The 17,293-nt window shown below is 42.1% G+C and overlaps 1 protein-coding gene across 1 annotated transcript in view; it reads right to left on the bottom strand.

Moving 5' to 3' along the window:
- The window catches only part of NBEAL2 (neurobeachin like 2), a 149,931-nt gene extending 139,950 nt beyond the window's left edge, over positions 1–9,981 (bottom strand). Inside the window, exon 1 of the mRNA XM_069095908.1 lies at positions 9,823–9,981. Within this exon, the coding sequence (XP_068952009.1) occupies positions 9,823–9,873 (51 nt within the window). The 5' untranslated portion in view covers positions 9,874–9,981. The remainder of the gene's footprint in view (positions 1–9,822) is intronic.
- Positions 9,982–17,293: the final 7,312 nt, after the last annotated feature.

Raw genomic sequence — 17,293 nt, 5'->3', positions numbered from 1 at the left:
GGCTCTGGACTGATGTCAGCTTGAAATCCCCTCTCACTGAGACAGGAGCAGCCACCCTGTGGGAGGGGAAGGGAAAGAGAGGAAGATCCGGAATCCTGACGAGCATTCTGGAACAGGCCTGGGATGACAATGCCCCATTGTGCAGCAGGCACACAGAGCGTGTGTGTGTGTGTGTGTGTGTGTGTGTGTGTGTGTGCGCGTGCACGCGCACGCACGCACACACACACACACACACACACTGCCACACTGCCTGTCTGCCAGTAAGGGTGGGGCTGGATGGAGGTGGGGCACTGGCTCCTACTGGATTTACAGGGTTGAATGACTTTAATCCATGACCCTGGGATCCCAGCCCACCAAATTGGCACCTGCTTTGGAGCCCATTAGAAAGCAAGAAGAGGATGGGGGGGGGGGGGAAGGAATGCAAAAGGAAACTTAGCAAATGAAAGTAGCAAGAAGTCAGCTGGACTTTGAGTCAGGAGGTCTGGTCTACAATAATAGCTATGTGACCTTGGACCAGTCACTTCCTCAAACTGGATTCAATTTCTTTTTGTGGAAAATGAAGATAATCAGTGTTACCTGTGGTCCTCTTCTCCCACAGGATGGTTGTGAGGCTCCAAAGTTCAACTCAAATTCCTTTCCTTGGCATTCCCCAGGCCCTCCACAACCTGAGGATACCTTGTATTTCCAGCCTTATCTAACATGATTCCCTTTCACACATTCTATTGCTCCAAACTGGACATCATTGTACCCTGGAATGTACCCTCCAATCTGTATACCTACATCAGAAACATCTTCCTTCCCTATTAAAATCCAAGCCATCCTTTAAAGCCCAATTTGCAAGCCTTTCTTGAAATCCAGATAGACTCACCACTACCATCACCACCTCCAAGCACCCTGCCCAAAGCAGGTATTTAATAAATGTGCATTAGATTGAAAGGAGACAAGGTACCTGAAACTCTTTGCAAACTGTACAGTACCTCATAAATGTCAGGTGTCCTTTTGGGGTGAGGGAAGGAGAGGAGGTCTAGACATGACTTTACTAGTATAGAAAATTCCCAGGTAAGGAATGGAAAAGTTCAGCAAAGGATAGTCATTTTAAAAACTTTTATCAATAGCATTTTTTTCAATGTTGCTTTCATTTCAAATCTATCCCTCTCCAGCCCATACTCAGCAAGCCCTCCCTTATAACAAAGAATAAAATAAGAAAAAAAGCAGTTCAGAAAAACTTACCAACACATCAGTTAAGTCTAACAGCATACTTGATATTCCATACCCATAAGTCCCCTGCTTCTACAAAAAAGGGAAGGAAAGTCTTTTTTCTTATTTCTTCTTCAGGATCAAGCTTGGTCATTAGAATTCATAACACACTTACAACGTTGTCTGGTTAAGTGACTTGTCCACCAGGGTAACAAAGGCCAGTGTATCACAGGTGGGACTTGAACTCAAGCCCTCCTGAGTCTGAGGCCAGCTCTCTATACTAGGTCACATTGCCTCTCATAAATGTCAGCTGTTATTATCATATTCAAATGTGGGAAGAATCTATTCCAATCTATCTGTGGCTTCCTAGAGAAACTGTATTGCCGTAGAAACACAGAGGTTAAGGGACCTCAGACTCAGTATAAGTGAGGGGCAAATCCTCAAATCTGAAGATTTGAAAGACAGTTCTTCAAGACTCTAGTCCTAGCAATCTGCCTAGTATAAGACAATGCCTCTTGTCATCATGGTACTGCCTTCTACCTTCCAGCTGCTACATGTATGGGAGTTTTCTCTCTTCAACTAAACCCCAAATTATGTGAGAACAGGAATATGCCTTTTCTTGCTGGGTCCACAAAAAGGGCTTAGTATGTACTTGTCTGGAATTTGGACCCAGACTTGAAAGCCAGTAAGAAATTTTGTACTGGCCCAGTATATGAAATATATCTCTAACATTTCATCCAGGATCCCCCCAATCACATACGGCTCATTCTAAATCCTAAGAAAAAAGGTCTCAACATGACTCAGAAAATTAATCTCTTCCCTTAGTCTAAGTGAGACCAGTCAGTCAATCTAATAACCCTATTAATTAATAATTAGAGGTAATGTGGTATATTAGGAAGATCACTGAATCAGGAGTCAGGATACCTAATTTTCAAATTGGACTCTGCCTCTTACTACTACCTTCACGACCTTGGGCAAACCATTTCTACTCAATTTCCTCCTTGATAAAACTAGGAGATTGGATCCCTTACAACTCTTAAATCCCAAGATCATATTCTCTTTGCTCACATTTATTTAGCACTTTTTTTTCTGGTTTGCAAACTTGCTTTCCTCGTGACACCTACTGTGACTTAATCGGTGCTGTAAGTCAGAGGTGTCAAACCAAGAAAGGGCTAAAACAGATTAAAATGAAATTAGGAAATGTTTAACAATAAATAGAAATACAACGAAATACAGAGAATGTTAAATTTGTGGTTTTCTAAGTCAATATCTCCCATGGCCCAATCCCCATCCCTTTCTATTTGTTGTAAGAGAATGATAAAAGATAAAACTGGTAAATGTTCAAGGGACTGTGGGAAGACAGACATGCCAATGCAATGTTGATGGAGCTCTGAAACAGGTCCAACCATTCTGGAAAATAACTTGAAATTATAATTAAAAAGTTACTAAACTGAATATACTCTTTGACCTAGTGATGCTGATTGATACCAGAAACAACACCAACAAGAGGAAAAGAGGAGGAAAAGGTTCCATATATACAAAAACATTTATAGCAGCAATTTTCATAGTAGCAAAAAAACAAAAAACTTAAACTAAAAGAAAAGTGGGTAGCCATCCATTTAGGGAAGCTTGAAAAACTGTGGCATGTGAATATAATAGAATATTATTGTACCTTAGAAAATGACAAATATGAAAAAGAAAAACCTGAGAAGACTCAAATGAACTAATAAAGAATGAAGTCAGCAGAACCAAAAAAACAATGTATATAATGATCAAAATATGCTATTGTTTGGATTTTTGTTAATTCATCATATGTTTTTTATCAAGAAAACAGCATTGAGAGAACAACAGAACTCAGACCAATTGTGACTTCAGAAGGTGACCTTTAGGGGCGGCTTGGTGGAGCAGTGAATACAGCACTGGCCCTGGAGCCAGTAGGACCTGACTTCAAATCCAGCCTCAGACACTTGACACAATTACTAGCCGTGTGACTTTGGGCAAGTCACAACCCCAACTGCCCTCCAAAAAGGAAAAAAAACCAACAATGTGACCTCTTAGCAGAGAGATGGACCAGAGGAGGAGAATGAAAAATAAATGTTATCATGGCCAATTTGTCATTTGTTCTATCCAACCATGCCTTTTTTTCTTTTAAATAAGGGAGGGTTCTATTTAGCAGGGTGAGGATGAGAAGTCATTGGGAAATGTCAGCATTGTTTAAGAAAGAATCTCAATTAAATGCTTGTTTGTTAAATTTTTTAAAATCCTAAGTAGTATATGCATTATCTGCATTTTACCAGTAAACATAACTCCCTACTTCAATGTTTCCAAAAGTAATTTTCTCCCAACAATTAAGACAGGTAAGATAAATGATTATTCTTATGTTATAGGTGATAAAAAAAAAAACTTTGAAAGGAAAAATTATTTACCCAAGGCAAGACAAGGAATAAGTGACAGGGTCCATATTGTAATCCAGGTATTGTAACCTGTAGTCCAGGCCTCTTCCCACTACCCCATAGGCTATCCCCTCTGACCAAGCATCTCCAGCACTGAGAGGCCTTGGGCCCCACTGGGAAGGAATGTAACAAAGAGATATTTCTCTGGCCCTCAGGGAGCTACTAGTCTAGTCAGGAACACAAGAAGCTAATTAGAACTTAAGTGCTCTTCTTCTGTGGGAAATAGATTTTTTTAAAAAATCCATTCTTCTGTCAGTCAAAGTAAGAAGGCTTTATAGGGAAATTGTTTAGGAGAATTCCTTTTCTCCTTGTGACAAGGAGCACATTACTGACCATTACAGAGGGAGTGACCCTAGGAAGACTACTGAATCTCCTGTTCTAGGAGCAAGAGCTTTGGGGAAAGTGTTTCAAAAGGAAGCAAGGTTTGGTGCTAAGAACACTGGACTTAGTGTCAGAGAATTTGTGTTTGAGCCCCAATACTTGTTCACTGTGTGACCATGGGCCTAATCACTCCAACCTCTATGAGCCTCAATTTTATCATCTATAAATATGAAGGTGATTGCTTTTTTTAAATGCTACAGTGCTTAAAAAAATGAGAATAGTTGTTATTCTGAGGTAGCCCTGCTCAATGACAAGGTTGGGGGGGTGGGGTAAGTTAGACACAATGATCCTATCCTCTACCCTCACAGACACTTATTTTCCCTACTCCTTCCCCAATGATCTGTCAAGTAGGAGGGATAAAACAGGGCCCTCCCTACATCTTTCAGATGGGAAAATTAGGGCAATGTAAGAACCCCTCCCCAAGATGACAGCAGATCCAGACAGAACCCCCCACTCAGATACCCTGACTCCAAGCAAAGAGTCTTCCTCCTGATGTGTTCATGATATTTTGTTAAAGTTTGCAAAGCACATTCCTTAGGTTATCACATTTGATCTTAATCACGTGGGTTGATCTTGTACTTTTCATAGAATTTTGGACTGAGAATTAGAAGTATTTTACATATTAAAAAACATTTACATATTAAAAAACAAAAAATATTAGAAAACTAATGGCAGAGTCTGGACTTGAGTTCAGGTCTTCTCATTTCAAGTCTGATCCTATTACTACTGTGCTCTTCTCAATTAAACTAATGTCTAAAGGCAGAACACATCCAGGATGGAAATGGAGACATTCATGAGGGTGGTGAGACAGAGCTGGACCTGCCTGAATATTGGGATGTTGTGAGACAAGAATGGTATGGCCTTATTTCTCTCATGCCCATGGATCTTCAGCAGAGTTCCCATTTCTTTAGCCTTTTAATATTTTCAGAGCACTTTCCTTTCAACAAACCTCAATGGATAAAAGAGTATAAGGTTTATTACTTCCCTTTTTAAAAATGAGGAAGCAGACTCTCAGGGAAATAAAATCATATTTGCCCAAGGTCGGACACATATTCAATATCAGCACTCAAACTTAGATCTCTGTGTTTTCAAATCTTTGATTCCAAATTCTGTGTTCTTTCTACAGCAACATGGTATCACTCAAGAAACATTCCTCCAATGTACTATGCTTTTGCTTTTCTTTCCAGATCCCACATTCATTTCTCTTTACAACACAGTCTGCCTGACCTTGGGCAAACTGAACTTCTCTGAGGCTCAGTTTCCTTTTTGGTAAAATGTGGGGATTGGGTTAGATTAAGCATTCTTAATCTGGAGTCCACAGACCTCCAAAGAGTTAAGCCCATTTTGGGAGGTTCTATGGATACATTTCAGGGAGTCCATGAAGATGGATAGGGAAAATAAATGCATTTTTATTTTCCATTAACTGAAATTTAGCATTTCCTTTAATTATGAATATAAACAACAAACATTATTCTGAGGAGTAAAAAGGTTTCACCAGACTGACAAGGGGATCCATGATACACAAAAAGTTAAGAACCTTTGGATTACTCTGGGGTGGGAAACCTTCAGTTGTGGCGTTGAGGACAAAGGTTCGCTGCCCCTGGGCTATATGATTTCAAGGGCCCTTTCCCTCTTCAACATTCTTCCCTCATTTTTCCCTAAAATTGTTACTTTACATATATACAACACTTTTAACTTTTCAAGTACATCATCTCTCTGGTCCTCACAACAATCTTGTGGGATAAGGAAGATAGAAATATTCCCATTTTACAGATGAGGAAACTTAGATCTAGAGAAAGTAACTAGCTAAAAATCAGAGAAAGTTTGTGATAGTTGGGACTTGAATCCAAGTCCCCTGACTACTAGTCCAATATTCTTTTCCCTACATCATACTACTTCACCAGCCAGGCAATGTCCTACACTCGCTCAATGTATATTGGCCCCAGTGCCATCAGGACATAGTTTCCTATACTCTATTCCCATTTAAGAGGACAAGAAGGAAAGAAAATCAGATTCTTTAGTCTGGAGAAAAGGAACATAGGATCTAAAGCTAGAAAGGGGCCTTGGGGATCATCTATCTAACCTACTCATTTTATGGTTGAGGAAACTAAGGTAGCAAATTCCCCAGCACTAGAGGATTCAATTGAAAGCTGGATGACACCTTGTCAAGGGAAATTAATCCTTGGCCCAGGTTATTGTAGATGATTTCTCAGTTCCCTTCCCATTCTGAAGTTCCGTGATATCAAATTCTGCTCTATGAAATTGCCCCAGTCATAGATAGAGTTGGTTAGTAAACTTCAAATCTAAAGCTGAGGAAATATTCAATGATTTCTTCAACCAGGTAGTAACTGGCTAGTTTCCATATCTAAACAGGAAGTAAAATGGACAGAACTGAGATGAAATGAGCAGGGAGTGATAAAGGGGTTTAGAGGTATCACGGAATCTTCTAGTTGAAAGAAAACTCAGCAGCTGTCTATACCAAAACATGCCCCTCCAAAAAGAATCCTCACTATAACTCCCCGACTAAGTGGTCATCTGTCCACTGCTTGAAAATCTCCAATGAGATAAAGAGGGTCAGGATAAGAGAAGTGAGATCCATGATCAAATTTTCCTCTCACCTCCCTCCCTCCAGCTTAGCATTCAGCCACAGAACTCTCCACTCCCTTCTTCTCATGCTGTCCTTCAACTAATCCCTCGGGAAGAACAGGACAATTTCCAACTCCTCCTTAGACAACACAGCATCTTGTATAGGGCCCTGGACTTCAGAGTGGTTAGATCTTCTCTTAAGTCTTGCTGTATTCTAATGTCCTGCCTAACCCTGACAATTCCATGGTCTAAGATCCCTCCCAATTCTGTCATTCTACAAGCCTCTCATTTGAGTTATCAGTTTTCTAAGAGAAGGAGCCTAGGACAAGGTGAGTTTTTACAAAATCTGATTAAATTAGTTTCTAACGGATGGGAAGAAAGTCCAGTTGTCCATTCCCTAGTGGCACCATCCATGTTAATGGGTGCGGGCGGAAGGAAAGACAAACTGTGTGGAAGCCTTCTGCTCCATCACTCTCCCTGTTCTTCTCTCCCTGCCACCTACCCAAGCACTGGGAATAGTTGAAAAAGTCCTTCAGAACACCTTGCCTTGAATCTCAGTTCTACCCCTTGTGTGATTGTGGACAAGTCACTCCATCTCTGTGAGTCTCTGTTCTTCACCTATAAAATGAGCAGGTGGGGCTAGCTAAACTTTAAGATCCTCTCCAACTCTAAAATTCTATGATCCTAAGACTTTTCAAGTCTGAGGCAAAGCCTGAGCTATGTGACTAGAAGCCAGAGTTCAAGGTTCTTAACTATATCTGGCCTGAACTTCTCTAGCTAAAGAAAGTGGAGAACCCCCAACTAAAATCCCATCTACTGCAGGTATAGCTAGCCAGCATGGAGCTCTATTCACTGGCCCTGGAGTCAGGAGGACCTGAGTTCAAATTTGACCTCAGTGTGACCTTGGGCAAGTCACTTAGCCCCAATTGCTCTGTTGTCCCCATAAAATCCCATCTACTACAAGAATTTTAGTGCCTTCCATCTTTTTAATTTTTGCTTATTATTTTATTATAAAAACCCATATGGAACTTGTTTTTACATAGTTGTTTGTTGTCTCTCCCATTAGATTGTGAACTCTCTGAGGACAGGACTGTCTTTTGCCTCTTTTTTGGTATTTCCAGCCCTTAGTCACATAGTAGGTGACTGACAAATGTTTACTGACTCTTGACTAACCAATAATCAGTGAAAAGAAAGGTAAACAAGTAAAAAGTACTCCAAGAGGAAGAAGTTAGCACACTTCTAACTCTTCTTGGTGTTTTTTCTTATGCTCTGGAGCGCCAGTTCCATGGGGACATCTCCCATCCCACCCCACCAACAGTGACTCCCCCAAATCTGCCCTCAAGGGCCTGTTCAAAACATCTATTCACGCCCAACACCAGAATAAATCACACAGTGTCATTTGTGAACTTGTTCATCCATGACCCTCCAATTCAAGGGCAAGTGTCTATGTTCTCATTTTGTTGTACCCAGGTGCTAAGCACAAGCAGGTGCTCAGTAAATGTTAGCAAAATTGATTTGAATTAAATTGATCGACAACCTTCCTTAGACACAGATCCCTATTGATAATACCCCTCCACCACCCATGACTTCAAAAACTTTTCAGCTTGGACCCCCACATCCCATTTATACACACTGCTCAGGAAGTCTACCTCCCCTACTGATCTCCTCAAATACGATTATAATAATAGGGAAGATTTACATTGTGCTTTAAGGTTTGCAATATTAGTTCACATAATCCTCACAACAACCCCATGAACTAGGAAAGTACAAGTACTATTGTACCCATTTTTCAGATGAGGAAATTGAGGCCCAGAGAGGGAAACAGACTTGCACACAGTCACAAAGATGAGCCCCTACTGAAAATAAGAGACATACCAATTCTCCTGAGCCCACACTCTCTCTATCTCTGTAACTAGACTACATTTAAACCTTAATTTAAAGTTCTAGCTGTGCTATATTCCCTCTCCATGCCCCCCCCCCCTGTTTTTTTCCCTGCAAAGTCTCTCAATTTCCCTTCCTCCCCATCAACCAAGAATCCTACAGAGGATGGAACATGGAGATACATGGAGACCAATGGTTAGCCCAGGGGCTAAAGTTGGAGAGTTTGGAGATAGATAGCTCTCAAATAACACTGATTCTCCTCCATGCCCAGAGCAGGGTTGACTGGGCCCTTGTGGGATAGATATTAAGAGTATGGTGTGAAAATGGGAAACCTTGCCTTATGGCTTGAGGAGGTATTATGAACTCAGCAGCATTGAGGGCTCTGTGGATAAGGAAGGGATATAAATGTGCACTGTATCACTACAGGTGGTAATACATGTTACGTGGGCACACACACAACCTGTGTTGCCATATCCTGGTACAGGAGTCTTTTCCCTGACCTCAGGCCTCCCTCAACATACAAACACTCTGCTAGCTTCAAAAATCAGTTCTCACCCCAACTCTCCTACCTACCCCACCCTACAGGTAGATAAAGGGTAAAGGGGAACACAGAGAGGGTCTTCTAAGCTCTATGGAAGAGATAGGGAACCACGTTTCTTTGGTCTGTGTGGAAAGCTAATTGAAGGATGAAAGGGAGAGATAAAGAGAAGGGGCACATGGGATGATAGGATAGGCTATGTTCACCGGGGAGGGGGCAACACACAGGTAGAATAAGGCAAAGAGGTAGGGAGGAGCAGGTGGGGGGAATGAGGGGACACAGAGGGAGAAGTGAGGGGACACAGGGAGAAGTGAGGGGACACAGAGGGAGGACAGAAGAGAAATGGCGAGAAGTGAGGGGAAATGGAGAAGTGAGCGGACACAGAGGGAGAAGTGAGGGGACACAGGGAAAAGTGAAGGGACACAGGGAAAAGTGAGGGGACACAGGGAGAAGTGAGGGGACACAGAGGGAGAACAGAAGAGACACGGGGAGAAGTGAGGGGACACAAGAAAAAAGTGAGGAGACACGGAGAAGTGAGGGGACACAGAATTGAGGGGACACGGGCAAAAGGGAGGTGAAGGGAACAGGGAGAAGTGAGGCGACACAGAGGGAGCAGTGAGTGGACACGGGGGAGGGCAGAGGGGAGGTGAGGGACCAGGGAGGGGAAGGAGAAGAGGGAAGTGAGGGCACCCTGCGGGGGAGGGGGCCAGTAAGCGGACACCGAGCGAGTCGGCGGCGGCCCAGGCCGGCCTGCCGGGCCGCCCGCCCGGAGCGGGGCTGGCTCACCTTGGCATAGTAAAGCATCCAGAGCTCGTAGAGCCTCTCGGTGGTGGCCATGCCCGGCCCTCCGGCTCCGCTCGGCTCCGCCTTCTCCGCTGCTCCACCTGCCGCCGTCGCCGCCGCCGCCTCCTCCTGCCCTCCTAGGGGGCCAGCAGGGCCCGGCGCCAGGTGTCCCCGGGCCGGCCCATGCCTCCCGGGGCCGGGAGCGCGGAGGGGAGGGGACGGGAGGGCGTCCCCGCGGGGCCGGCCGGGGCCAGGCTCCCGAGCGAGCGCGGCTGCAGCCCGCGGAGCGCCTGGGCTCCGGGCTCCCCTCGCCCTCCGGGCTCCGGCCGCTGCTGCCACCTCCGCCACTGCCGCCGCCGCAGCCCGGCTCCGTAGCCTGCGGGAGGCTTCCTGCACCTCGCGGCCGCCTCCCTACCCCCCTAGCCCCGCCAACTCCCTCCGCTCCGAAGGTGCTAGGGGCGGAGAGGACGAAAGGAGGAGCCTGAGGTCAGAGGCGGCCCGGGAGGCGGGCCCAGCCCAGTCCCGGCCTCCCCTCTCACCCCGAGTCCCGCCCCCTAAATGTCCCCAGGGCCTTAGGTGGAGGGCGCCGGGGGTGGGGCTCAAAGCCTTCAGGTGAGGGAGCTGAAGCCAAGATCTTGGGTACCGGGTCTACAGTCAAATCACCAAACATTTATTAAGCACCTACTACGTGCCAGGGGTTATGCTAAGTGTGAGGGGAGATGGTGGCAGTGCCCTGGTGGGCACCTTGACCGCCTGCAAGACTGAGTCCTGATTCAGAGGAAGGACATTGAATTTACGGCATCTGGAAGAGGGTAACCCTCCACCGAGTTAACCAAGAACTGATTAAGAGAACTGGGGATGTTTAGCCTAGACTAGAGAAGAGTCGGGGGCACGTGGTTATTTTTTTTCAAGTACTTCAAAGGTTGTCCTGGGGAAAGGAAATAGGAATGAGCTTTGTTCTGTTTGACACCGCCCCCACCCCCACCCCCCCCACCCCTGAGAGCAGAACTAAGAGCAGCGGAGAAAATTGCAGAGGGGGAGATTTAGGTCTGATGGAATGAAGAACCGCCTTAACAATTAGACCAGAGATATCCAAAGAACTGAGCTGCTTTTCTCTTCCTTGAAGGTCTGCAAGAAGATGACTAACCATTGATCATAGATGTTGTAGACAGAGGAGCTTCCCGCTCAGGTGGAGATTGGGTTGAATAATCTCTGAGATTGTAGCATTCTCTGGTCTCTTGGGGTTTGACCCTCTTCATTTGTCCCTCTCCTCTTTCAAACCTCTCTTTGCACCACTTATTCTCTGGTCTTGCTCTGTGTGTCTCCTCCCAAGTGCTTGCCTAGGACTAGGCATGTTGGAGACCTCCATGAAGAATGAGGTGTGGCGTTGTCCTTTCTGAGTGAACAGCTTCTAGGAGGAGGTGAAGTTCTTCTATTCATTTATCAAGCATCACTAGTAAATCAAAAAAGTCAAGTAGTCCCTGACCTCAAGGACTTTAAAGGTAGAAGGAAAAAAATAATAAAGTAATTTCCAAAGAGAAAGAGAGGGCTTAGCTACTAGGGAATCAGGACAGGTTTCCTAAAAGAGATAATACTTGAGCTGAGCTTTGAGAGAAACTAAGAATTGCAGGGCAGCTTAGGTGACACAGTGGATAAAGCACTGGGGCTTGGAATCAGGTTTGTGAGTTCAAACCTGGTCCTCAGACACTTACTAGCTATGGTACCCTGGGCAAGACACTTAACCCTGTTTGCCTCAGTTACCTCATCTGTAAAATGAGCTGAAGAAGGAAATGGCAAACCACTCCAACATCTTTGCCAAGAAAACCCCTGAGGTCATGAAAAGTCAACAGGACTGAAAAACAAGAAGGAATAATTGAAGGCAGAGCATTCCAAGTATGTGTGGTGAAATGCTGTGCATCATGTGGTATTAGAAGGAGTATCTAAAAAATTCCCTTGACATGTGGGCTGGAGTAATTCTTTAATTTGAAACCACAGAGTAAAAAAAGTCAAATGCCAAAAGAATCTCCAGATTCCCTCTGATGACTGGTTGTTAGACCACTATGGACAATTCAGAGGCAAGAGCTTTGGTCAGCTGAGTCAGATTGGGGTGTTCTCATTGCATAACCTTCTTGAATAACCTTACTGTGCTATTATAGCTAAGTAAATTTCCAGTTGAATGATCTATTTCATTTCAATACTGAACATAAACTGCCAAATTGAACAGCTCGAGTTAGTCCCAGCCCACAACACACAGGAACATTAAGAAGGACAATTTAGTTCCACAGAGTAATAATAATAGCTAGCATTTAAAGAAAACACTTTACAAATTTTCTCCTCACAACTCTAAAGGCTAGTCCTGTTGTTATCTCCATTTTACTGATTAGGAAACTGAGGGTGAGGCTTAAATGACTTGCCCAGGATCACACATCTAGTAAGTATCTGAGGGTCAGATTTGAATTCAGGTCTTCTAGATTCAAAGTCCAAAATTCTACCCACTCATCATCTTGCTGGAACTGCTAAGCATATGCCCTAAGGAGGCCATTGATAATAACTCTCCTTATACACTAATATATTTAAAGTGTCACTTTTTGTAGTAGCAAAGAATTGGGAATAAACTAGATGTCTGTAGGTTGAGGAATGGCTAAACAAATGATGGTACATGAATGTAATTGGGCATACTGTGAGAAACAATGATATGATGAAAATGGAGAAGCATGATAAGACTTAAAATTGATGAAGAGCAAAGTAAATGGATCTAGGAAAACAATATATGCATTGACTACAACATGGCAAATAATCAAAAGTGGGTTTTGAAAAATTTCAAAAGACAATCAATCATGACCCCGAACAAGAAATATGAGAAGACATCCCCTATTCCATTCCTTTGCAGAGTTGGGAGGTGCATGAGTATGGAACACTGCATATATTTTAATGCCTTTTTAACATGTTGATCAGTTTTGCTCATTTTTTCTCTTCTTCCTTTTTTTCTTGTCTTTCATTTCTTAAAAAATAGGGGTGGCTAGGTGGCACAGTGAATAGAGCACTGAGCCTGGAGTCAGGAGGACCTGAATTCGAATCCGACCTCAGACACAAAACTTACTAATTGACCTTGGGCAAGTCACTTAGCCCCAATTGCCCTGCCTTCCCCCCTCCAAAAAAAAAAGTGTTCAGAATGAATTTTATAAAAATAAGAGCCATTCCCCAGTTGATAAATGGTCAAAGGATATGAACAGACAGTTTTTATTTTTATTTTTTTGCTTTTTGGAGGGCAATTGGGGTTAAGTGACTTGCCCAAGGTCACAGGGCTAGTTTTTGTGCTAAGTGTCTAAAGCCAGATTTGAACTCAGGTCCTCCTGACTCCAGGGCCAGTGCTCAAACAGGCAGTTTTTAGAAGAAAACTACCAATGAAAAAATTCTCTAAATCACTATTGACTAGAGAACTACAAATCAGAACAACTCTGTGACACTACCTTACATTATCAGATTGGCTAACATAACAGAAAAGGAAAACTCATGGTAGCTGTGAACTAGTCCAATCATTCTGGAGAATAATTTGGAACTATGCCCAAAGGGCCATCAAACTAAGCTGTGCATACCTTTGACTCAGAAATACTACTAATAGGTCTGTATCCCAAAGAGATAAAAGAAAATGGAAAAGGACCTAGTTGTACAAAAATATTTATACCCACTCTTTTTGTGGTGACAAAGAATTGAAAATTGAGGGAATGCCCATCACTTGGTAAATAGCTGAACAAGTTGAGGTATATGATTATGATGGAATACTATTGTGTTATAAGAAATGATAATAAGAAATGATGAGAGGGATGGTTTTAGAAAAACCTAGGAATGTTTACATGAACTGATACAGAATGAAGTCAGTAGAACCCAGAGGTCATTGTACACAATAACAGTGATATTGTAATGATGATCAGCTGTGAAAGACAACTATTCTGATGAAGACAACAATCCAAGACAATTCCAAAGGACTAGTGATGAAAATGCTATCCATATCCGGAGAGAGAACTGATGGACTCGAGTGCAGATTAAAGTCCTTTTTAAACTTTATTTTTCTTGTGCATTTGTTTTGTGTTTTCTTTTGCAACAGAGTTAATATGGAAATGTGTTTTACATGACTTCACATATATAATCAATATCATATTGCTTGCTTCCTCAAAGGGTAAGGGATAGGTAGGAGGGAGGAAGAGAATTTGAACTCTGAAATTTTTTAAAATGAAGGCCAAAAAAATTTTTTTACATGTAATTGGTGAATATTTAACAAAATGAATAAAAATATATTGGAAAAAGATTATTTGTAATATGGATTGGCTCTCTGGGAGGGAAGAAAGGGGATGATATTGGGAAAAATTTTGCTGATATGAAAACAAAACATATCAATAGATTTGGGCAACAGAAGACCTGGAATTGAATCTGGACTCTGCTAGTTAATACTTGTGTTTCTAGAGTGAGACTGTACTTCCCTCATTGCTACCTCAGCACTGGGGACAGTAGATGACTGGACAGCTGGTAAGGAGGCCAAGGATATTCTCAGGAAGCTGAAATGGTTGGTATTTGGAGGATTGATAAGGACATGAATTTTAAAAGACTTAACTAACCAGAGAACTAGGAATGAGGTGGAGAGGGGTTATTCCTTTATCTGCTTTCCCAGCTAGGTCAGTTTTTGGCTTTGAAACTTCAACCTAGGTTCAGTCTGGGCCTAGAGCTACTGCCATCTCTACTACCTGAAGACTGAAGAGCACCAGGAAACCTGAGTGAAGCAAAAGAAAAAAAGGTGACCTCCCTTTTTCACATGTATTTCCCTTCCAAACTCATGTTCAAAGCTCATCCTAGACTCTCTCCTGTGAGAACAAAATCAAGGACTTTCCATGCTGGCTCCTTGCTGTGTTTCAATGAATATCAGCCCCATTGTCTTACCTAGCCAAAGGCCTCCATGTTTCCCTGGATAGGTACTTTTTTCCAGCCTCACCCCCCTTTTTAAGGAAGAACTTGGACAGATTTATCTGTACCACATCTTATATATATATGTCATAAAATTCTTATTCAGTAATCCTTAAGTACTATCAATCAGTGCTTAATCTAACCTTGGTCTTATCCTGAAATTTAATTGCAAGAATAACTCCCCCACCCCTTCCAGATAATTCAAATAAATATCCTTTATTAAAGAGAAAAAGGAATCTGTATGTTTCTACATTGCATGTTCAAGAAGAGAAAAATGGTTGCTGTACTTGGTGAGGACATCTTTCTAAAAGAGCCTGCATTCATAAATTAGATTCAGATTCTTCCCCAGACAGGCATGTAACTCTAGGGGTCATTGCTAGTCGTCTTGACTTTTGTCTAGCCACTGGATTCCAATGACTCTGAAAGAGAGTGAGGCTGATAAATTTGCACATCTCTGCCTCATTTAAATCCAATTCTTGAGCTAGTCAAGATATCATCCTCTTGATATCATTGGTCCTCTGAGAAAACAAAGAATGAACAACCAACAATATGACTCTAATGCCTCAGGTCAGCATGATAACAAACTTGTCTTATATATCACATAAGACAATTTTTATGTGATATTTTTCTTCAAGAGCTTTTCTCTTAAGTAACAAAATATTATATTTGGAATAACATTTTAACATGAAATTTAATAAGTATTTTATTATAGAGATCTAATGTACAATAGTTTCATCCCAATGTAGGGAATATGCTCTGGTCTTACTATTTCCCAGGAAGCTGCTACATCTTCCCCTTGGAGTTCCAGGGGTTAATGACAGGTTGGGGTGTCTCTCTTCTCCACTACATTGGTCCATTGTTAGATGCCAGTGACAAGCACCCCAGTTCCATTTAATCACTTAACATTCATTACAAAGGGATATTTATTTTGAAAACAGCATGAACAAACATACAAACACTTTTTCCCCCAATGCCTCAGGTCTCCTTCTCCCCTACACAGCCTGTCTGGGATGGGTGGTGGCGGTGCTATTAATAGGCTCAAAATTAATCTCAATTCCCACATGGCACTGTCTCTCCAAATTCAGGTCCAGAGGCTTCATGAATATCGGAAGGGTAGGACCTGCTAAAATTCTAGTCCCTTTAGCTCAGAGGCTTTGTGAAGTTACAGTCTGGAAGGAAATGGCAAACTGCTCCAGGATCTTTACCAACAACTGAAAAATGACCACGACAAAGAAAAAACAAATTAATCAAAGCTTCTTTATTCCTTTACTATGTTACTTTAGCTTGACCTAAAGATGTAATGAAAAGGATTATCTTCTTGGTAATCTGAGTTTCAGTGTGAACAATTTTGGGTTTGAGGTAATAGAGAAATTTTAATAATAATAGCACACCTTTTTAGAACACTTTACAGTTTCAGTTTAATATAACAAACATTTATTAAGTGCCCACTAAATGAAAGACTATGTGCTTAGTGTTGAGGGAATGAAAATGAAAATGATACAGTCCTTGCCAACTAGAAACTTAAAATGTAATACACAAATAAGTATGGTACGAGGAAGAATAAGATGGGGCCAAAAGAGAATAAAAGACTAACCAAGTATTATGAAAATTAAAGAGAGAAAAGTTTGTAAAATGTTTTCCTTGTAAGCCTCTGATTGAATCAAGAAAGAAGCTGATTGAGTGGCGAGGGAGGGTCAAATAGTTCAATTCTGGGCAAATTTCAGCAGCTGACAATAGGAGCCGTTCAAAGCTAGGAAGCAAAAGTATTAGGAGAATGAGGCACCTGAGAGAAAATCGATTTTGGGGTGAGGGATAGTGTTTCTCACCACGCTCTACATTCATTGCTTTGAAGCAAGATTACTCAACCCATAGGAAATACTGTATCCATCTGGCAACAGAAATACACACTCCTGACAGATATAGATACAGAGAATCAGTCACTTGAGAGAGGAAACTGCTAAGACTAGGAAGGGAGAAGAGAATAGAACTGTGGAGAGATCATGGTAACCCAGCTGATCAATTCACACAGAGAACCTTCTCCTGAAACACTATGTGGAAATTAGTTATTTCAGTTTCTTAAAGGCATGACTAATTTGTTTGCTCAGCCAAACTCAGTTCCCTTCTTGAGTCAAACAGAGAAGTATTCAACCTTATAAAAAAGGGATTATAGGACACTGTTAACACATCAAAACTTCATCATGTAGGTTTACATATTGTGTGTACATTAGCTGAACCAGGATTGGTGGAATCACATGCCCACACCATCTTGCTCAGGGCTAAGCCAAGTCACTATAATTAGAACAAATTCAATTTTGCTTTGTTTTTGTTCCTTCTCTTTAGCATCAATGAGTTTCCTGGTTCTGCTTTTTTTTCACTTTGCATCAGTGCATTTAAATCTTATACTTCTCTGTATTCTTCATGGTTATCTCTTCCTTTGGTACATTAACATTCCATCATATTCATGCACAACCCTTTAATTAAGCAATTTGATTGATGAACAGCTGTTTTGTTTCTAGTT

The sequence above is a fragment of the Petaurus breviceps genome, unplaced genomic scaffold, assembly GCF_028583685.1.
Source record: "Petaurus breviceps papuanus isolate PSGF00001 unplaced genomic scaffold, PetGlider_PUasm1.0 227, whole genome shotgun sequence".
NCBI lineage: Eukaryota > Metazoa > Chordata > Mammalia > Diprotodontia > Petauridae > Petaurus > Petaurus breviceps.
The sequence above is the reverse complement of the archived record's forward strand: the minus strand, read 5'-3'. Positions and strand labels throughout refer to the sequence as shown.